Raw genomic sequence first — 15,385 nt, forward strand, 5'->3', positions numbered from 1 at the left:
TGCGCAGTTTAGAAGCACAAGCTCTTTTTGAACAATGTAAATTTGTCATTTGTCAGTTATGTTTGTTGATGCTGACATTGGAAATATTTTATTCTGCTCGTATCCAAATTTCTTCCTGGTAATTCTTCATTAAAATGAAGTGGGAGCTGACTGTGGATGTTCTTTTAAGCTTTCAATCTTTATGAGAGTAATGGAAAGTAGATACATGCTGATTTATTTTATACTTATATTTTGCATTCATGTTTTGTAGAACTATTGCAGAAGTTTTATGTAATTTAAAATTTAGGGAAATAATATTAAAACGAAATATTAAAACTAAATAACTAAAAATTTAGAACATTGTGTAGATGGCACCCTTTCATTAAGATCTAATACTTTCTGCCATAGCTGAGGCAGGTCTTGAAACAGTATTTTAAGAAGCAAAGGAAATTTTCAGAGCATTCTTTCTACTTAAAGGATGAGAAGATCTTACTTCCAACTGTTTAATTTTTGTTGCAAGTCATAATAAGATTTCTATATCATTAAATTATATATCAGATTTGTTACTTACACAGGGAGTTTCTGTTAAGATTAGTTTCACTTGCCTTTGCACTCAGAGCTAAAGCAGTGAATAAGATTCAGGAGTGTATGCAGCTCTAAATAGTAGTAATGTAAGGGCATTCTAAATTTCCTAACCCTCTCTTAAAATTTTCAAGTCAGTCTTAAGGATAGATACTAATCCCATCCCATTGAATGGCCGACTTTTATTTGACTGGTAAATTAGTATTTATGCCATTCTACATCTAATATCTTCATTAGATGTAGAATGGCATAAATACTAATTTACCTCTGCATGTTTTTCTCTGTCCAGGCAGCCACCTGGATTCTAGTTTTCTAAATCTTTCTGATTTACAGTCAAATTCTGTTAACTCTACTACTGTAGGGAATTTGAAATCAATAGTAATTAAAAATTATCAGAACTCTATCCAAGCTAATATTGCTGTACATGTGAGTGGCAGCTGAGCTTCCTGCCTGCAGATGTTTTTTTCTTCATTTTTCCTGACTACTAATAAAGTACACAAAACAGAAAGCACACCTTGATAACAACTTTTGTCAGTTTAGTTAGGTAATTAATAACAATTATGATTTTACAGAATTGCTTAAAAGCGGATATTCAAGCCTAAATATGAGTAATATAGTTATAAATATGATAAATTTGTATTAGTTTTCATATCATGGATAGAGTATCTGGAGTACGTTTGTTTTACACAACTGCTTCTCATCAAGTTATCTTAAAGATTCATTAAAAACCCCCTGATTAGATTTCTTTTAACCTTTGCATTTATATATTTAATCATATTTAAATCATTTCTCACCTATCAAAGAAATCTCTGAATTTACAAAACTCAGTTTAGAGTTTCTGACCGGCTGCTAAAGTCTTCACTCTAGTAACTCACGATATGAGTTAACCATTCATTAATCTCTAATTGCTTTCTGGGAATATTATAACCCATGATTAAGAACAGGAGGCACTTAAATTAATTTTTTTCTCCCTGATGCAAGCCAAATACTGTCACTTGAAAAAATGTTCTTAGCTTATTTGGAGAGGTTTTGGGTCTTTTTGCAGAAAAATGCAAAGGAAGCATGGAGAACATGAACCTGAATATATCCCAATGTTAAATATATAGCAAAAAATAACAGTTCAAAATTCAGGCATTCAAACTCCTCATCTGAAATCCCTTTTAGAGAGATTTCTTTTCCTTTTCCCCCTGAATTTTTATTCTACATAACTAAGCAAGAAGGAAAGCCTAACCAGGATTCTTCCCTCCTGCTCCCCATATTATACTCCACGTGTAAAATTTTCTCTTTGTCTATCCATATATTTGTTCTCATTCTCAGCAGAAAAACCTTTAAGCCTTGAAGACTTTTAAATAAAGGGTTTTTTTGCTTTTGCTTTGGTGTCAGTTGATTTCTTATCAAAGTGTTTGATTTGCAATTTTTTTCTTGTCGTTTGCAGAAGCCGAAAGCGGTATGCCCTCTTCGTTACCTTTCCTTCCAACCTCAATCCTACCTTCACTCCTTCTAACTTCAGGACTAATTCCTTGCCAAGAACACAGGAAGATAACATCTTTGTCTATCTTTCTCTGTATATACACACACATATATACCTATATATATTCATCTATCTATGTGTGTGTGTGTATATATATCTGTGTATATATTTATATATGAGCCCCCAATCTTAAAGAGGAGAGAGAGAACAGCATTTTGTCTCTCCAGTGTTTCTTGTGACTCACGCACTAACTTCTTTGCAGGAAGTACAAAATAAAACAGGATTCATTTTTTAGGCTTTTTTTCCCCTTTGTGGAGTCATTGGTGTGTCAGATTGTGGCATCTGAAAAGCAGATTTCACTGTTAATATCTCCTGTCCTCATTTTGACCGTGTCATGACGATGTATATTTCGTCTTTACCAGCCCTTGTGCTGCCATGTTGTTTTCATATTCACACCTTCATTGATGTCCTTCTTTCCCCGGAGTCTTCCTTCAAAACACGTCTTACAATACAGTAGTTCATGTTCTCTTGCAGTCTCATTTTCCATTAACAGCAACCAAATACCTGATTCTTTGCATTTCTGGTCCTGTTTTGAGTCCAGTTACTCATAATACAGTACTCATTAAATTTTTTGTACTGTTCCAGTGAAAGTGCCATGGATAGTTTATTATATGTCACATTCATTTTAATGATATTTATTAACTCATTTATGAAGATGTTACTGAATGTATTTTTTTTCTCAGCTTTGTAGTTTTTTTTGAGATGGCATGTTTTGCATTTTCATTGGTGTACATGCTGTGAGTCCCTCTCTAGTCTACATTCTATCATGCTGCTATTGGTTTGGATGAAGTAAATAAGGCATGCTCTTCCATATCCTTGCCTCTCCTCATCTCTCTTCACCTGATAGCTTTTTTTTGTTTTTCCCTAATAGCTTATAGCAGTCTGTCTGACTGTCAGTGATGGTCTTTGGAGACCTGCTCTCATTGTCCAGACATTTCAATTTCTGTCTTCATTGTACTCTTCAAATTCTATTTTCTATGTCTGTTCTGTTGTGTGTGTTGTATGTGTTATATGTATTTTAGTTTTAGTCTTATCATCTTATAGTTTCTGAGTAGATGTGTGATAAGAGAGGTGGCTTCCTGTCAGTTTGGCATTATTGATATGATCCAACTGCAGAGAAGTTACTGCAACACTTAGCATCTCCAAGGATCTGCAGCTGTTGCACCTCTACTTTGCTTCTTGCTTTTAAGTATATCTTATCTTGTGGTGAAGGCATGTTAATGCTGGCATGATGAGCAATATGAAGAAGTGTTGTACCAAGTGAAGTTGCTTGCTCCCAGAATAAAGTACATTGTTCTGCCTCATTGTACTGCTAATGAATCACTTCTGGAACCAGAAGGAATAATTTAATTGTTTTCAAGTGTATTGAGTTCACCATCACTGTTGAACTAGTTTGGAGTATGCCCAAATAAAATACCCCATGCACATCCTGTAGACTACAACAGACTAAGCACCTGTTGTAAAAAACTTAAGTCCTGGGAGCAACCTTTTAAATGCTTGTAGTAATTAAGCTTTAATATACTGTAGCATGTAATGTGCACTGTGTCTTTTGCCTTGTATTCTTTTCAGTGTCTTACTAGATTTTGCTGTATAGAGCAATATGGAGCATTATGAATTAATGTCAGTGATAAGCCCAGAAGAAAGAAGCAATAGTTATGAGTTACAATTAGTGTGAAAACTGGTATGTGCACAACTCCCATGATGAGATTTGTGCATTTACACTCACACTCCACTTCAAAACATATCCTGAAAAGAAATATTATTTCCAACTACTTCCGTAGTTGGATGAATGATGTAGTGTGTTTTAAAAGGCCATAATGCTAATAGTGGTACTTTTTATCTGGGCATAGCATGAAACAATCAAAAATAATAACTGTTTTTGTTTAAAAGTATAGTAGCTATAGTAAATAATACCACATAATTTTGGTTTAGATAATGTATTTATAGTACTTTAAAAATATTATATCTTCCTGATTGCTAGATGATATTGCTACTGTTTGAATTGCATGGGGAATGGTACAGTACATCTACCACAAGATTTAAAACAGAATTGTTACAGCTTTTGCCATTCGTTTAGTCAAAATTTTGGTGTTTGTGTTTCATTTATTTCAACAATTGGTCTTTCTTTTTCTTTAGAATAGGTTGATGGCAGTCACATAGGTAGCCATACAGCTGAAAGCAAACAAACAAAAAAAGAAGTAGGGATACTAAATCAGACAGATTTCCTTGATGCAGGGATGAACTGTTCAGTTGGTCTCTGGTAATGGGTTTCATCACACCTGACTTTGTCAATCAAAATGTTAAATGTTTAATCTCCTGTTAGTTGTTCAGACAGTCCTTAATTGCAAGGGAAGAGAGAGACAGTTCTTGAATGCATTCAAATTCAATCCTAAAATAGATTAGATGAGTCACACCTTTAGTGCTGTCTAAAATATAAAGTTGAAAATAGGACCAAACAGAAATAGTGCATAACAGAGTCATGGATAAGGAAAATCCTTAAAAGGCCTCTCCTGGTCTATGTCTCTATTGGTTGACCTTATCTGTGCTTTCAGTTTTTAGTCTTCATGTAGTGCTGCTAAAATGTCATTACCCTTGCATATTTGCTGTGCTGTACTTGCTGGGCATCTCCACGTGCCTTTGTCAGCTCAGTTTAAAGACTTTCACCATACTGTTCCATATTATTAAGATCCCTCTTTTGTTCTTCTCAGAGAAGGCTGACAGTTATGCAGATGACAGATCTGAGTGTCAGCTACTGTACTGCTATGTCTAGAATAAGAGTTCAAAGTTCCATCCATTCACAACTTCAACAGTAGTGAAAGCCTCCTCAGTTTCAAGCTGTGCAAAGCAAATTGTGGAGCCATGCCACTTAGGAAGTGGCCTGCCAGTAAATGCATACTGCATAATGATGGTTCAGACTCTGACACTGACTGGTTGTTTTTTCCATGTAGTTCGCCTAGAAGATGGCTGAATGTTCTAGAAAGCTACAGAAAACATTTTTCATCTCCTACTGAAGTATTTTGTATGCTGATAAATTATTAGAAGTAATGTTTTAAATATTTTTGTAATATGAAAAGATATCAGCTTTCTATAACTTTGTAATAGTGTTTTAGACCAAGAAACATAACTTGAGTGAAATATGTGTGATACTTGAAAGCAGGAGGCAAAAATTACCCAGCAGCAGAAATGAGTGAAAAATAAATAGCTGGAGGAATTAGTCCCACCCCAAATGTCAGTTCACAAATTGTCTTACAGTTTGAGTTTCCAATTATTAGGCTTTCCATCAATTATCTTTACATTCAAAAAACCATAGAAGATACACAATTAGTAAAGGAAACCTTAGCTTACTTTAAGTGCTTTAAAGGAAGATATAATATGGTATGCTTTAGCTAGGTCAGAATATTGGTGTCTTGTGCAGTCAGACATCCATGCACTGCCAAAAAAGGTGTTGAGCAGCACTCATGTTCTGGAGTGGTTTCTGGTAGATAAGAATGGAAGAACAGATATTTTCAGGTAGCTGTATTTTATTGAAGGTAGCATGTATACTTAAAACATCAGAAAGATACAATCCAATAAGTAAATTGTGCACAATTAACACAGTGAGAAACATGAACAGATATCTATTCTCCCCTGTCATATGAAAAAGTCATCATGTCCAATCTGAAATTTTCGTTGAATGTAAAGAAAACCATAAACATTTGTCTAGAATTTCTGTGACCTTGTTTGAATTTTGGTTTTTATTTTGAAACTGTATATCTCAAATGTGCATGGATTTCCATTTGTTTTTCACCTGCTAATATTTCTGTCAGTCTGGGAACGTGTTTTCAGCTGTGTAGATAATATTGATGATTCTTTCCTGTGCTTTAAGTGTTCAGTATCAGATTGGATGGGGCATTGAACAATCTGTTCTAGTGGAAATTATCCCTGCCCATGACATGAGAGTTGTAATTAGGTGATTTTTAAAGGTCTCTTTGAACATAAACCATCCTGTGATTCAGTCTGTGATTCCTCAGAGTCCAACTGAATTCAAAGGTGATATTCACATTTTGAGTGTGGGACATTTTCATTGCTGTTAGGTGCATGATCCTGCATCTAGTCATCTAGGGTAACTTTTGCAGATCAGTGTAAAACACGGGTTTCCACAGTGCATATTCTATTCCACAAGTGGATTCCTAATTGGAATATTATCAACAAGTTTCTCCTAACTTTATGGTGGTGAAGTACGTTAAATCCCCATTGAACACATTAAATCACATTTAATTTACATGGCTTTAATTGCCATGTGTCCTAAACATTCATGTGTGAAGGAGCAAGCGATCATGTGAGCCCTGTCACGAAAGGTTTTATCCTGAGGGATGTATTTCTGGAATTGCAGTCATTAAAGAAATGATGACTACACATTTTTAAGCTTGCTATTACTTGACTACTTTGTGAGATAACCTAAACTAGAAATGTTATAAAATTACAAAGTTTGATCAAGATCTTACAAGTTTCTAAAGTTCTTGGCCTTCCTTGCTTGCTTTCATGAGCTGATTTTAGGAGATAAAAAAATCAAATTGTGCTTTATGTTAAAGAACATGTATTTGGAAAAATCAGTGTCATTTTCAGTAATATTTTTTTCTAATGTTTAGCACAGAATGTATATGGATTAGCTATATATATTGCTATGAAACCTCTTGAGTTTGTCCTTTTCCCCCCTTTTCCTTTGTAGCCTTGGATAGATATAAAAATGAGACATTAGCTGAAGCTGTCTCTCTTAAAAGTCCTTTTTAGTTTACCATGTACTTGTATTCTCAACTATGGGGATATATATGCATATTTTCATATTGAAAAAACACATGCATCTCTAAATAACTGATGGATGCATTTTTCTTGGAATACTCAGAAGACTGTTTTTCTCTGTGCTGTTTGTTCCCTATATTCTGTCTCAATTCAAAACATTTCCCCTGCTGTATATATTAGAGTGAGTGCTTATCAAAGCATAACTTCAGCTAATGACACTGTAGGTGTCATAAGAAATAATTCAGTTGCAGCTTTAATAAGCAGTATATTTAATGTATCCATACAGCTCAATAGAAATTGCTCATGATTTTGCTCTGGTGTGTACATAAGCCCAAAGCTTTACGAGCTTTTTCTGTAACTCTTAGCCAGTAGCAGTGATGGGGCAAATTAATTTTCATTTCCAACAGAAGATTTTGCTGCTGGGGTCATACCGCATTAACTGTGAACACATCTCTATTTTGTGGTTATAAATACATTGTATTTGTGAAAAAAGGTATATGTGAATGAAGTATAAGGTCTGACAAAAATAAAGTCTGTACACTGACCCATGTGAATTGATTTAATGTGTCTCAGAAAACCTTGAGACTCAAAAGCATGATCATAATACATTGCATCCTAAATGAAGCCAGTTACTTCCAATTGATGACTCTGTTCCATGCATCTCAAAAGAACTGCTTCATTTGTTTATTATCCCATCAAATTTTAAGTGTCATTATGAGAAGTGAACATTTATAGATCTAGTGGTTACCTGAGTTTGTGAAGTTTGGGTTGTTGAGGTTTGGGTAGGATTTTTTTCCCTCTTTGGTATGGTTTATCCATATCCAAGACTTGTATTGGGGGAAAAAAAACCAGCCTATGTAAAGAAATGAGTTCATCTTTTTTCCCTGAAAAGCTGTAACACTTATGTGACTTAAGAATCAAGTAAGGAAATAAAAAGTATTTTTCAGATAGAGTAGTACCCATTTGTACCTAAAAAAACCAGCCAACCCAAGTTGTTCTAGAAGACCTTACATATTTTATAAGGAGCAGTATAATAGATACATGAGGTTAGCCTCTATAGAAGATTTTTTTAGTTTAGCACCTAAATTCTCCGTTTAATGGCACGTTACTACATAGTAGCAGGCAGGGAGGGGGAAAGGTGCAGACTAAGATGGCCAGTACAGCACTCTGCAAGTGCTAGTAAGAACTTTGTGTGTTCAAGTGACAAAAGCTTGTGCAGGAAAGCTAAATTTGCTAGCCTATTTTTGACCTGAGTAACTGGTTTCATATCAAGAAATTCTTATGTAGTTACTTCTTTTTATTTCTTTCTTTTATCTGTTTTATTCCATCTTAAACCTTTGAAAATGCATTTTAAAACTGCATTAGGCAGAAGTTTTCATTGCAATTGCAGCCATTAGGCCTAATTCACTAGCAAAGAAATACCAGATAGGCCACTAGATGACACTAGTTGAGGATGGATGATACTAGTTTAGCTGTGTAACTTTATTTTGTCCCGTTTATCTGTGTGTGTAATACAGGTGTTCCTTATACCATCACATTTCATTTTTTGCAAATATTAGTGAAGTGTGCTGTGGAAATGAACCTGCTTTCTGTGGTGATACCTTCCAATTCCTGTAGTTCTCCTCTCCTTTTTATTTGTTGCAAAGCTTGAAACTGTGAATGAAGGAAAGGGAAGGATATCTGGGTAGATGCTTTCTTTGAGATTTAATTTCTGTTCCAGCCTCTGACACAGGCTGTCTGTGTGAGAAGGAGATGATAATTTAAACCAAACCTTCTACAGCTGACCTCTGATTAACTATATTCATTATTTTGGGAATCAGAGGCTGGGCTTTTGGAAATGCTGAGCATTCTCACAGCAAAAGCTCCTAGAAAGTCTATATGAGCTATGCAATGCTAAACACTTGGAAAAATTTGGCCTGTAGGCATCCAAATTAATAAGTACTATATCTCATAGTTACTTAATCTCTCCTCTGTAAAATGGGGTAATACTCTATCTTCATTCTTCCTGTCAAAGAAATTAAGTGTTTAGGAATCTTTTGCATGCTGTAGTGATGAACGCTGCAGAAAAACACACAAGAAAAATATGATGTTGATTTTCAAGAGAGATAAATTACAGGAAACCATGCCTGAAGTAATGGCAGTAAAACACCACTGAATGAAGTTTAAGATTGTGAGAAGGAAGGAGTTTGTGGGTATTAAATTAAGAACTGTATCATAAGGTCTACATAAAGGGAGCTGAAATATGACTTCATGACCAACCTTTTACTTTTGAACTCACGAGCACTTTATTTTGTGGCCTGCATATTCTTGTCAGAGGGTGTTACAGGCATGTGGAATTACACCAAAAAATGTGCACATTATTAATCTTTGATATATTATGTTGTCATAGTAATTTATTCCTAATGTGTAGAGAATACTTAACATATTGAATAAGAGATGTACTGAGATCCATTTTCCCTCCTATCAATAGCATGAAAGACTTTGGGCCTTCAAATTTTAGTAATGTGTGTCTGTTCAGCATTGTGCTTTATTTATTTTTGTGTATATGTACTTCCCTAAAATCAATTTTTGCTAGATGGACAAGTGTTTCAATTCCTGGTAGTCTTTATTTACTCTAAATTGCATATGCATACCATTACTACATTTTGAGTTAGAAAAGCTGAACTTCAATAAAGACGAAGAAGAGAAAACTTTTGAAAAGCTATATTAAATTTTAGAGAGTCAAAAGCTAAGATATATTACACAGGAATAAAACTTACTGGAAAATGTAATTATATTTATATCTATCTGTATATTCATATTTAGCTTGGTGCTTTGCAAAACACCTTACCTAAAGTCTAGATTTAAATTATTATGAAAATAAAGAAGATATTTCATAGACATGGAGTACCTCACTTGTTGATACCACTGCCTTTGTCAAAGTTAGCTGAGGCTCTTCTGTCATGGTGGTTGGGTTATTTTTGTTCTTTCATGGCTGCATAGCAGAGTTTTAAAAATTTTCTATTCATTTTATGTTTTTTCAGCTGTCGTGACTGGTTGTCTTGTACCATTCCCCTTGAGTGTATGTGTGTATTTATTATTTTAAACAATAACATTATATGTCCAGATAGGGGTCCCATTAACTTTCTATTTCACTAGAAATTGGTAAAAAATTGCATCAAAGGGTTTAGTTTCGTAAGTGATACTTTTTGTTGTTATTGAGCAGTGGTTGAGGGTTTTTTCCTTTTCACCATGTTGTGAACTTGTCACCACTTTGCATGACAGAGCAAGCAAACAGCAATGCTCAGCTTCACACCTCACATTCCTGAGAGGACGTTGTGTAGTCTATAATTAAAGCAAAAAGATAAGAAAGCAGATGTAAGCACATAGATTATGTGATTATAGGCAGAGGCATTTGACTGTCTCAAACTAAAGTTTTTGTAAAACGCATGTGAAACTCTTATTTGATTGGAAATATCAAGGAAGAATGGCTTAAAATTTCCTTGCAGCCTTTCCTAACTAGTGGGTCCCCTATAACAGAATCAAATAAGCGAATTTGTAAGATTCAGCTAAAATTAATATAAACTTATTGTTTTGTTGGTTTTGTTCTTGTTTCACTGAGCAGTATATTAATCAATCCTGGAAACCACGTCAAGATTCAAGAAGGTACCTTAGGATTCTTCATTGCAAGTGATGCCAAAGAAGTAAAAAGGTAATTAAAATGATTTTATCTTTGAATAGAAGCAAACATATTTAATTTCAGTTTTTTCTTTACATGTAAATGCTTCACCTAATTTTCATTATCATCTGTTTAAAAATTCGGAGGGGGGGGTTGAGTTGTTACTCCTGCACCACCTAATGTGCATGTAGTTTTCCTAACTATTGTCCTAAGTACCAAGGAACTGAAATTTGCAGCAGATATGAAAAGAAATTGAGAGACTGGATTTTTGAGTCCTCCTAGAAAATGTGAAATATTTTCGTTTGTTTTCTCTATACTTATTGTGTCTCAGAGGAATTACTATGAGAGAAGAGGACAAGGATGGCAGTTCTGTTAGTGTTTAGAGGAGTCTTATCTACACAGACTTTAGCAAATTCTTGATGTGAGTTAGTTGCTGTGTTCATTCTGTAATTGCATTAGCAAAATAATATTTATGTTCTTGTTGTTTTTCTATAATGGAACTACAAACTCCACAGCCTCATAATAATAAATCAAACTACAAAAGTGCATTGTATCCATTGCAGACAACTTCACAGGCTCGATGTACCTGGCTGTGCTAGATTTGGGATGAATGAAAAGGTGTTGAGGACCAAATGTGTGTACTTTTGTTTCTTAGGATTATAGTATGCTTGGAAGGAGCAAAAGAGCAATGTGATAAAATTATTTTTCAAAGAAAAATATCCAGTGTCTCAATGATTTAAAAAAAAAAGTAAAAAAGGAATATTTGCAGCTGAGTGCTTCCTCATAATTTGTATCTTTGTCATGAGTCATGCAATCGGATTTTTACTGCTGTTCTCCATGAGTTTGGTATTTTAACTAAGTCCTATACTTAAAACGATAAAGTATTCAAATGATACCCTTTATCAAGTTCCAAAATTCTAGGATTAAATATAGTGAAATAATACCTAACCATGCATACTTGCCATGCATACTTAAAGAAAGTCAAAACACCAAAACAGTGAAATTGGAGAACTTGACTTCTCTTTTTCTTGAAAGAACTGAGATAGATTTTGGCTAGGTGAAGCGTATAGAACAGGGCAGCAGTGCTCCTGTCCTGTCACATCTCCAGCACCATCTCTGGAGCATGTGCATCCTGCACTGCCTCAGGGACTCTGCCTTGCAGCATTCAGTTCTTTTCCTCTCTGCTGCTTTTCTCCACTTGAACATCCAGAACTGTCTGCACATTGCTTTACTGAGCTGCTAGTTTTCTTTAATTTATAAGGCATTTTTACACTCTGCAACGAACTTTTTCTCAGACTAAGTAAAATGGCATCGTATTTTTAACTGCTAAGGTTAGGGAGAAGTTAACTGCTATTAAGGAGTTTGGACAAATTTTTCACATCATTCATCTGCCACGTTTTATTTGATAGTGAATGTGAAACAGGATTTCCAGTTCTGCCTGGCTTTTGGCAGAAGGCTATGTTTAGAAATATTCTGCCTCCCTTGCCACGTTTCTTAGCTGCTCTGTGCAAAGCAAATGGTTATCAGATGTGTTTCTACTAACAAAGCCAATTATGAAAAGTGTTAATTTCGCCCTTTGAGCTATGAATTAGATTCAGAAATATGTTCTAAAATTGAAGTCTTTTGGAGGGGAAAAATTATTTTTTAATAAAGCATAATTAAACATGTTTTATACCTGAAATGCAAATTAAATTATTCTGGCCTTGTTAATGAAGGCATTTCAACTCCCATAAGCTTAAGTTATTCATTTTTATATATCCCACAATGAGATATAACCTACAATGTTCAATTACTCATTCTGTTAGAATCACTTTTGCATTTTTAGAAGAATAGTTTCCCATAAGAAGCAATTGTACTTACAAACAGTTATGCCTAGGTAAATAGCTTCACATAAAATGTTGACTGTTTAAACACAATACAAACTACCTGAATTGCATCTTCATTATTCCTTGTTCATTTACATGTTAGCATGAGTGTCAGAAATCCACTTTCTTCAAATCCACTTAATTTACCCCAATTATCTAGAATAATTTTTATTACAGCAATAACTTCAGGTATTTATTCTTTACTTTGGACATAGGATTAAAGGTAGCCTTTAGGATGTGTCCTGCAGTGAACTTCAGTAAAATGGTCTCTAGAAATGACGATTATCTAGTTCATGTTACGAAGTTTTTGTGATGGACTATTTGTGGTAGTTGATTCTTGTATAATAAAGGGACTTTACAGCTGGACTGGAGAGAAATTTGAAAAATTTGAGGTAGTTTTTTCCTCTTGGCTTACATCTTGACATCGACTCATGGTTTGAAAAACACTTTGTTCTCATTAGCTTGGAGATAGTTTATTTTCTTTTTGGTGTAATGTGAATATCTTGAAGACCAGAAACTTTCTGCAGCAAAGTATACATGCTCAGAGAAGACGTTTTCCTTTAACATTTTGCATCTTGGAAATACTAAGGCAATTTCACAGCCTGAAAGAGTAATCTTCCTGTGAGTTTCTTAGAGAAATAAAGTGTGCTAGGTTTAGGACTTACATATTTCATTGGTAGCTTCATGTTATATTGATTATGGAAATGTTAATAGCATTCAGTGAGGTCTCCCTGCAGTTTCAATTTCCATTTGAACCAATATGAAGCATTGATATGGTTCATCTCTTCTATGCTAGACCTGGTATCTTTCTCAAGATGGGTCACTTAACTACCAGTATAGTTCCACCTGCAGTGGCCATGCTATAGTTAATCTAGATGAAATACTAGTAATCATCCTGGCTGCAGGGCCAAAGGCTGTGTTTAATCAGAGCCTGTATATAAATACTGGTCTTGGTTTTTTTCATATTTTGGACTGTACATAGTTTTGTTTCAGTGGCCTCCTAATTGTAGTAGCAATCTAACAATCTCCTACTGTCAGCAAAATATATGGGTGTCATCTGAAAATTTGCTGAGGGTGCACTTGATGCCTCTGTCTGTGTCATTAATGAAGGTATTAAATAGCACTGGTCCCAGTACAGATCCTCGAGGGACACCCCTTGTTACTAGTGCCTGGTGGGACTCTGAGCCATTGATCACTACCCTCTAGATGAGGCCATTCAACCAATTCCTAATCCACCCAGGGAATCCATCACTCCAGTTTGGAGAGAAGGATGTTGTGGGGGACCACGTCAGAGGCTTTACAGATAGGATAAATGTCTGAATAAATGACATCTGTAGTACTTCCTTATCTGCAGGTGTAGTCATTCCGTCATAGCTGGTTGGTCAGGCAGGATTTTCCCTTGGTGAAGCTGTGCTGGCTGTCTTGAATGACCTCCCTGTCCCCCATGTCCCTCAGCACAGCTTCTGGGAGGATTTGTTCCATGATCTTTCCAGGCACAGAGGTGAGGCTGACAGGCCGATAGTTCCAGGGTCATTGTTTCTACCCCTCTTTAAGATCAATGTACCATGTCCATCATACAGTAACCATCAAATGTACAACCTGAAAAATTGGCACAGGGTGCTAGACAGTCTTAAAAAAACCCACCCTGGTATAGCTGATAAAAACAAAGTCTTTTTCTGTGATTAAGTTCATTAGATGCTCTTTTTTCTAAGATGAAAAAGAAAAAAACTATTACACTGTGGCATAGTTATCATACATTCTTCCAATTACCTTTCAAATAAAAGTATATTAAAGTAAATACTAATTTGGAGCCTGATGTTTGAAATTAATGGTCTTGCAGCAAATACTTCCTACCTTAAATGTCCAAACCTTTGCAGCAATTAAAGTAAATTAGCACTGGTGCATTTCCTTAACTGGTCACTGCAACAAGATGAAATATGGGACTTATTTCATTTATATAGATTAAGAAATGTGTTGGTTTTTCCATTCTGTCTCTGCAGGGCATATTTTTACTGCAAGGCCTGTCATGATGACATCACAGATCCCAAAAGGATAAAAAAATGTGGCTGCAAACGGCGTAAGTAATATTTCTATCCCTCCCTTCCTCTCCTTTTCATGAACTGTTCAGCCCTGAAGAATACCTGTTCATGCATTTACATGTTTTACACAGTAGTACAGAAAAGCTAAGGAATAATGCACAGCAACATAGTAAGTGCAATTTGGGTTTCTGAAGTCCATATGTTTTTATTACATTTCACACCACTCACACCTGTGTCTTCATTAAAAAGTGAATTAAAGACCAATGCTAGCAAAAACTGAAGGATTAAGTCAAGCTAAATTTAACTTTGGAGGTTTCTGAGTTAAGAATTAGCCAACAGTGAAGTTTTTCTCTCATTCATGACATGCAGATTGTGCAAGAGAAGAAAATAGGGAATTTTACTGGAGGAAAGGGTTGTCTGGAAGAAATTAAATATTAGCGCCTCTTCTATATAGCCTTTGAGCTGTAATGCTAATATTAAGTTTAATTAGGTTCTTAAACTGCTTGGACAGTTTTTAATGAAGAAATAATTGAGTGTTTGAATGGAGGTGAGACTTTGCATCTGAATTTCTATAAATATGTAGCAATCAGCATTTTACCCATATATATTTTGAAAGGACCTTTTTCAGGAGCTATCACAACCACACTTTGACCTAAGATGTGTTTGACCCATGCATATTTGTAATACCAATAGCAAAATTTTTTAGGAATCAATTTCTCATTGAATATATAAATATTTATGTGCATTCCATGGTATTCTGCCATGAAAAAGATATTCAGTTTAAAAGTATTGATTAGGTAAATTGAGAGATCTCAGAAGGGTTTGATTATGCCTATTTTATCATTACTTTTAAAAGGGAGAAAGCTCTCTTATTTATAGCTTGAGTCTGCGTTATCACTATTATAGAGGATGGAAGAAAGCCTAAACTGAACATTCTCTGCCTTTTGGAATA

The 15,385-nt window shown here is 34.9% G+C and overlaps 1 protein-coding gene across 8 annotated transcripts in view; it reads left to right on the forward strand.

Annotated features, from left to right (window-relative positions):
- The window catches only part of KCNMA1 (potassium calcium-activated channel subfamily M alpha 1), a gene marked incomplete at its 3' end in the record, with an annotated part of 410,494 nt that overhangs the window by 297,653 nt on the left and 97,456 nt on the right, over nucleotides 1–15,385 (forward strand). For all 8 annotated transcript variants that reach the window (XM_084210399.1, XM_084210401.1, XM_084210403.1 and 5 more), the window contains 2 exons: nucleotides 10,476–10,562; nucleotides 14,395–14,471. In XM_084210399.1, the coding sequence (XP_084066525.1) occupies nucleotides 10,476–10,562; nucleotides 14,395–14,471 (164 nt within the window). The remainder of the gene's footprint in view (nucleotides 1–10,475; nucleotides 10,563–14,394; nucleotides 14,472–15,385) is intronic.

This window comes from Fringilla coelebs, assembly GCF_963513975.1.
Source record: "Fringilla coelebs genome assembly, chromosome: 8".
Lineage (NCBI taxonomy): Eukaryota > Metazoa > Chordata > Aves > Passeriformes > Fringillidae > Fringilla > Fringilla coelebs.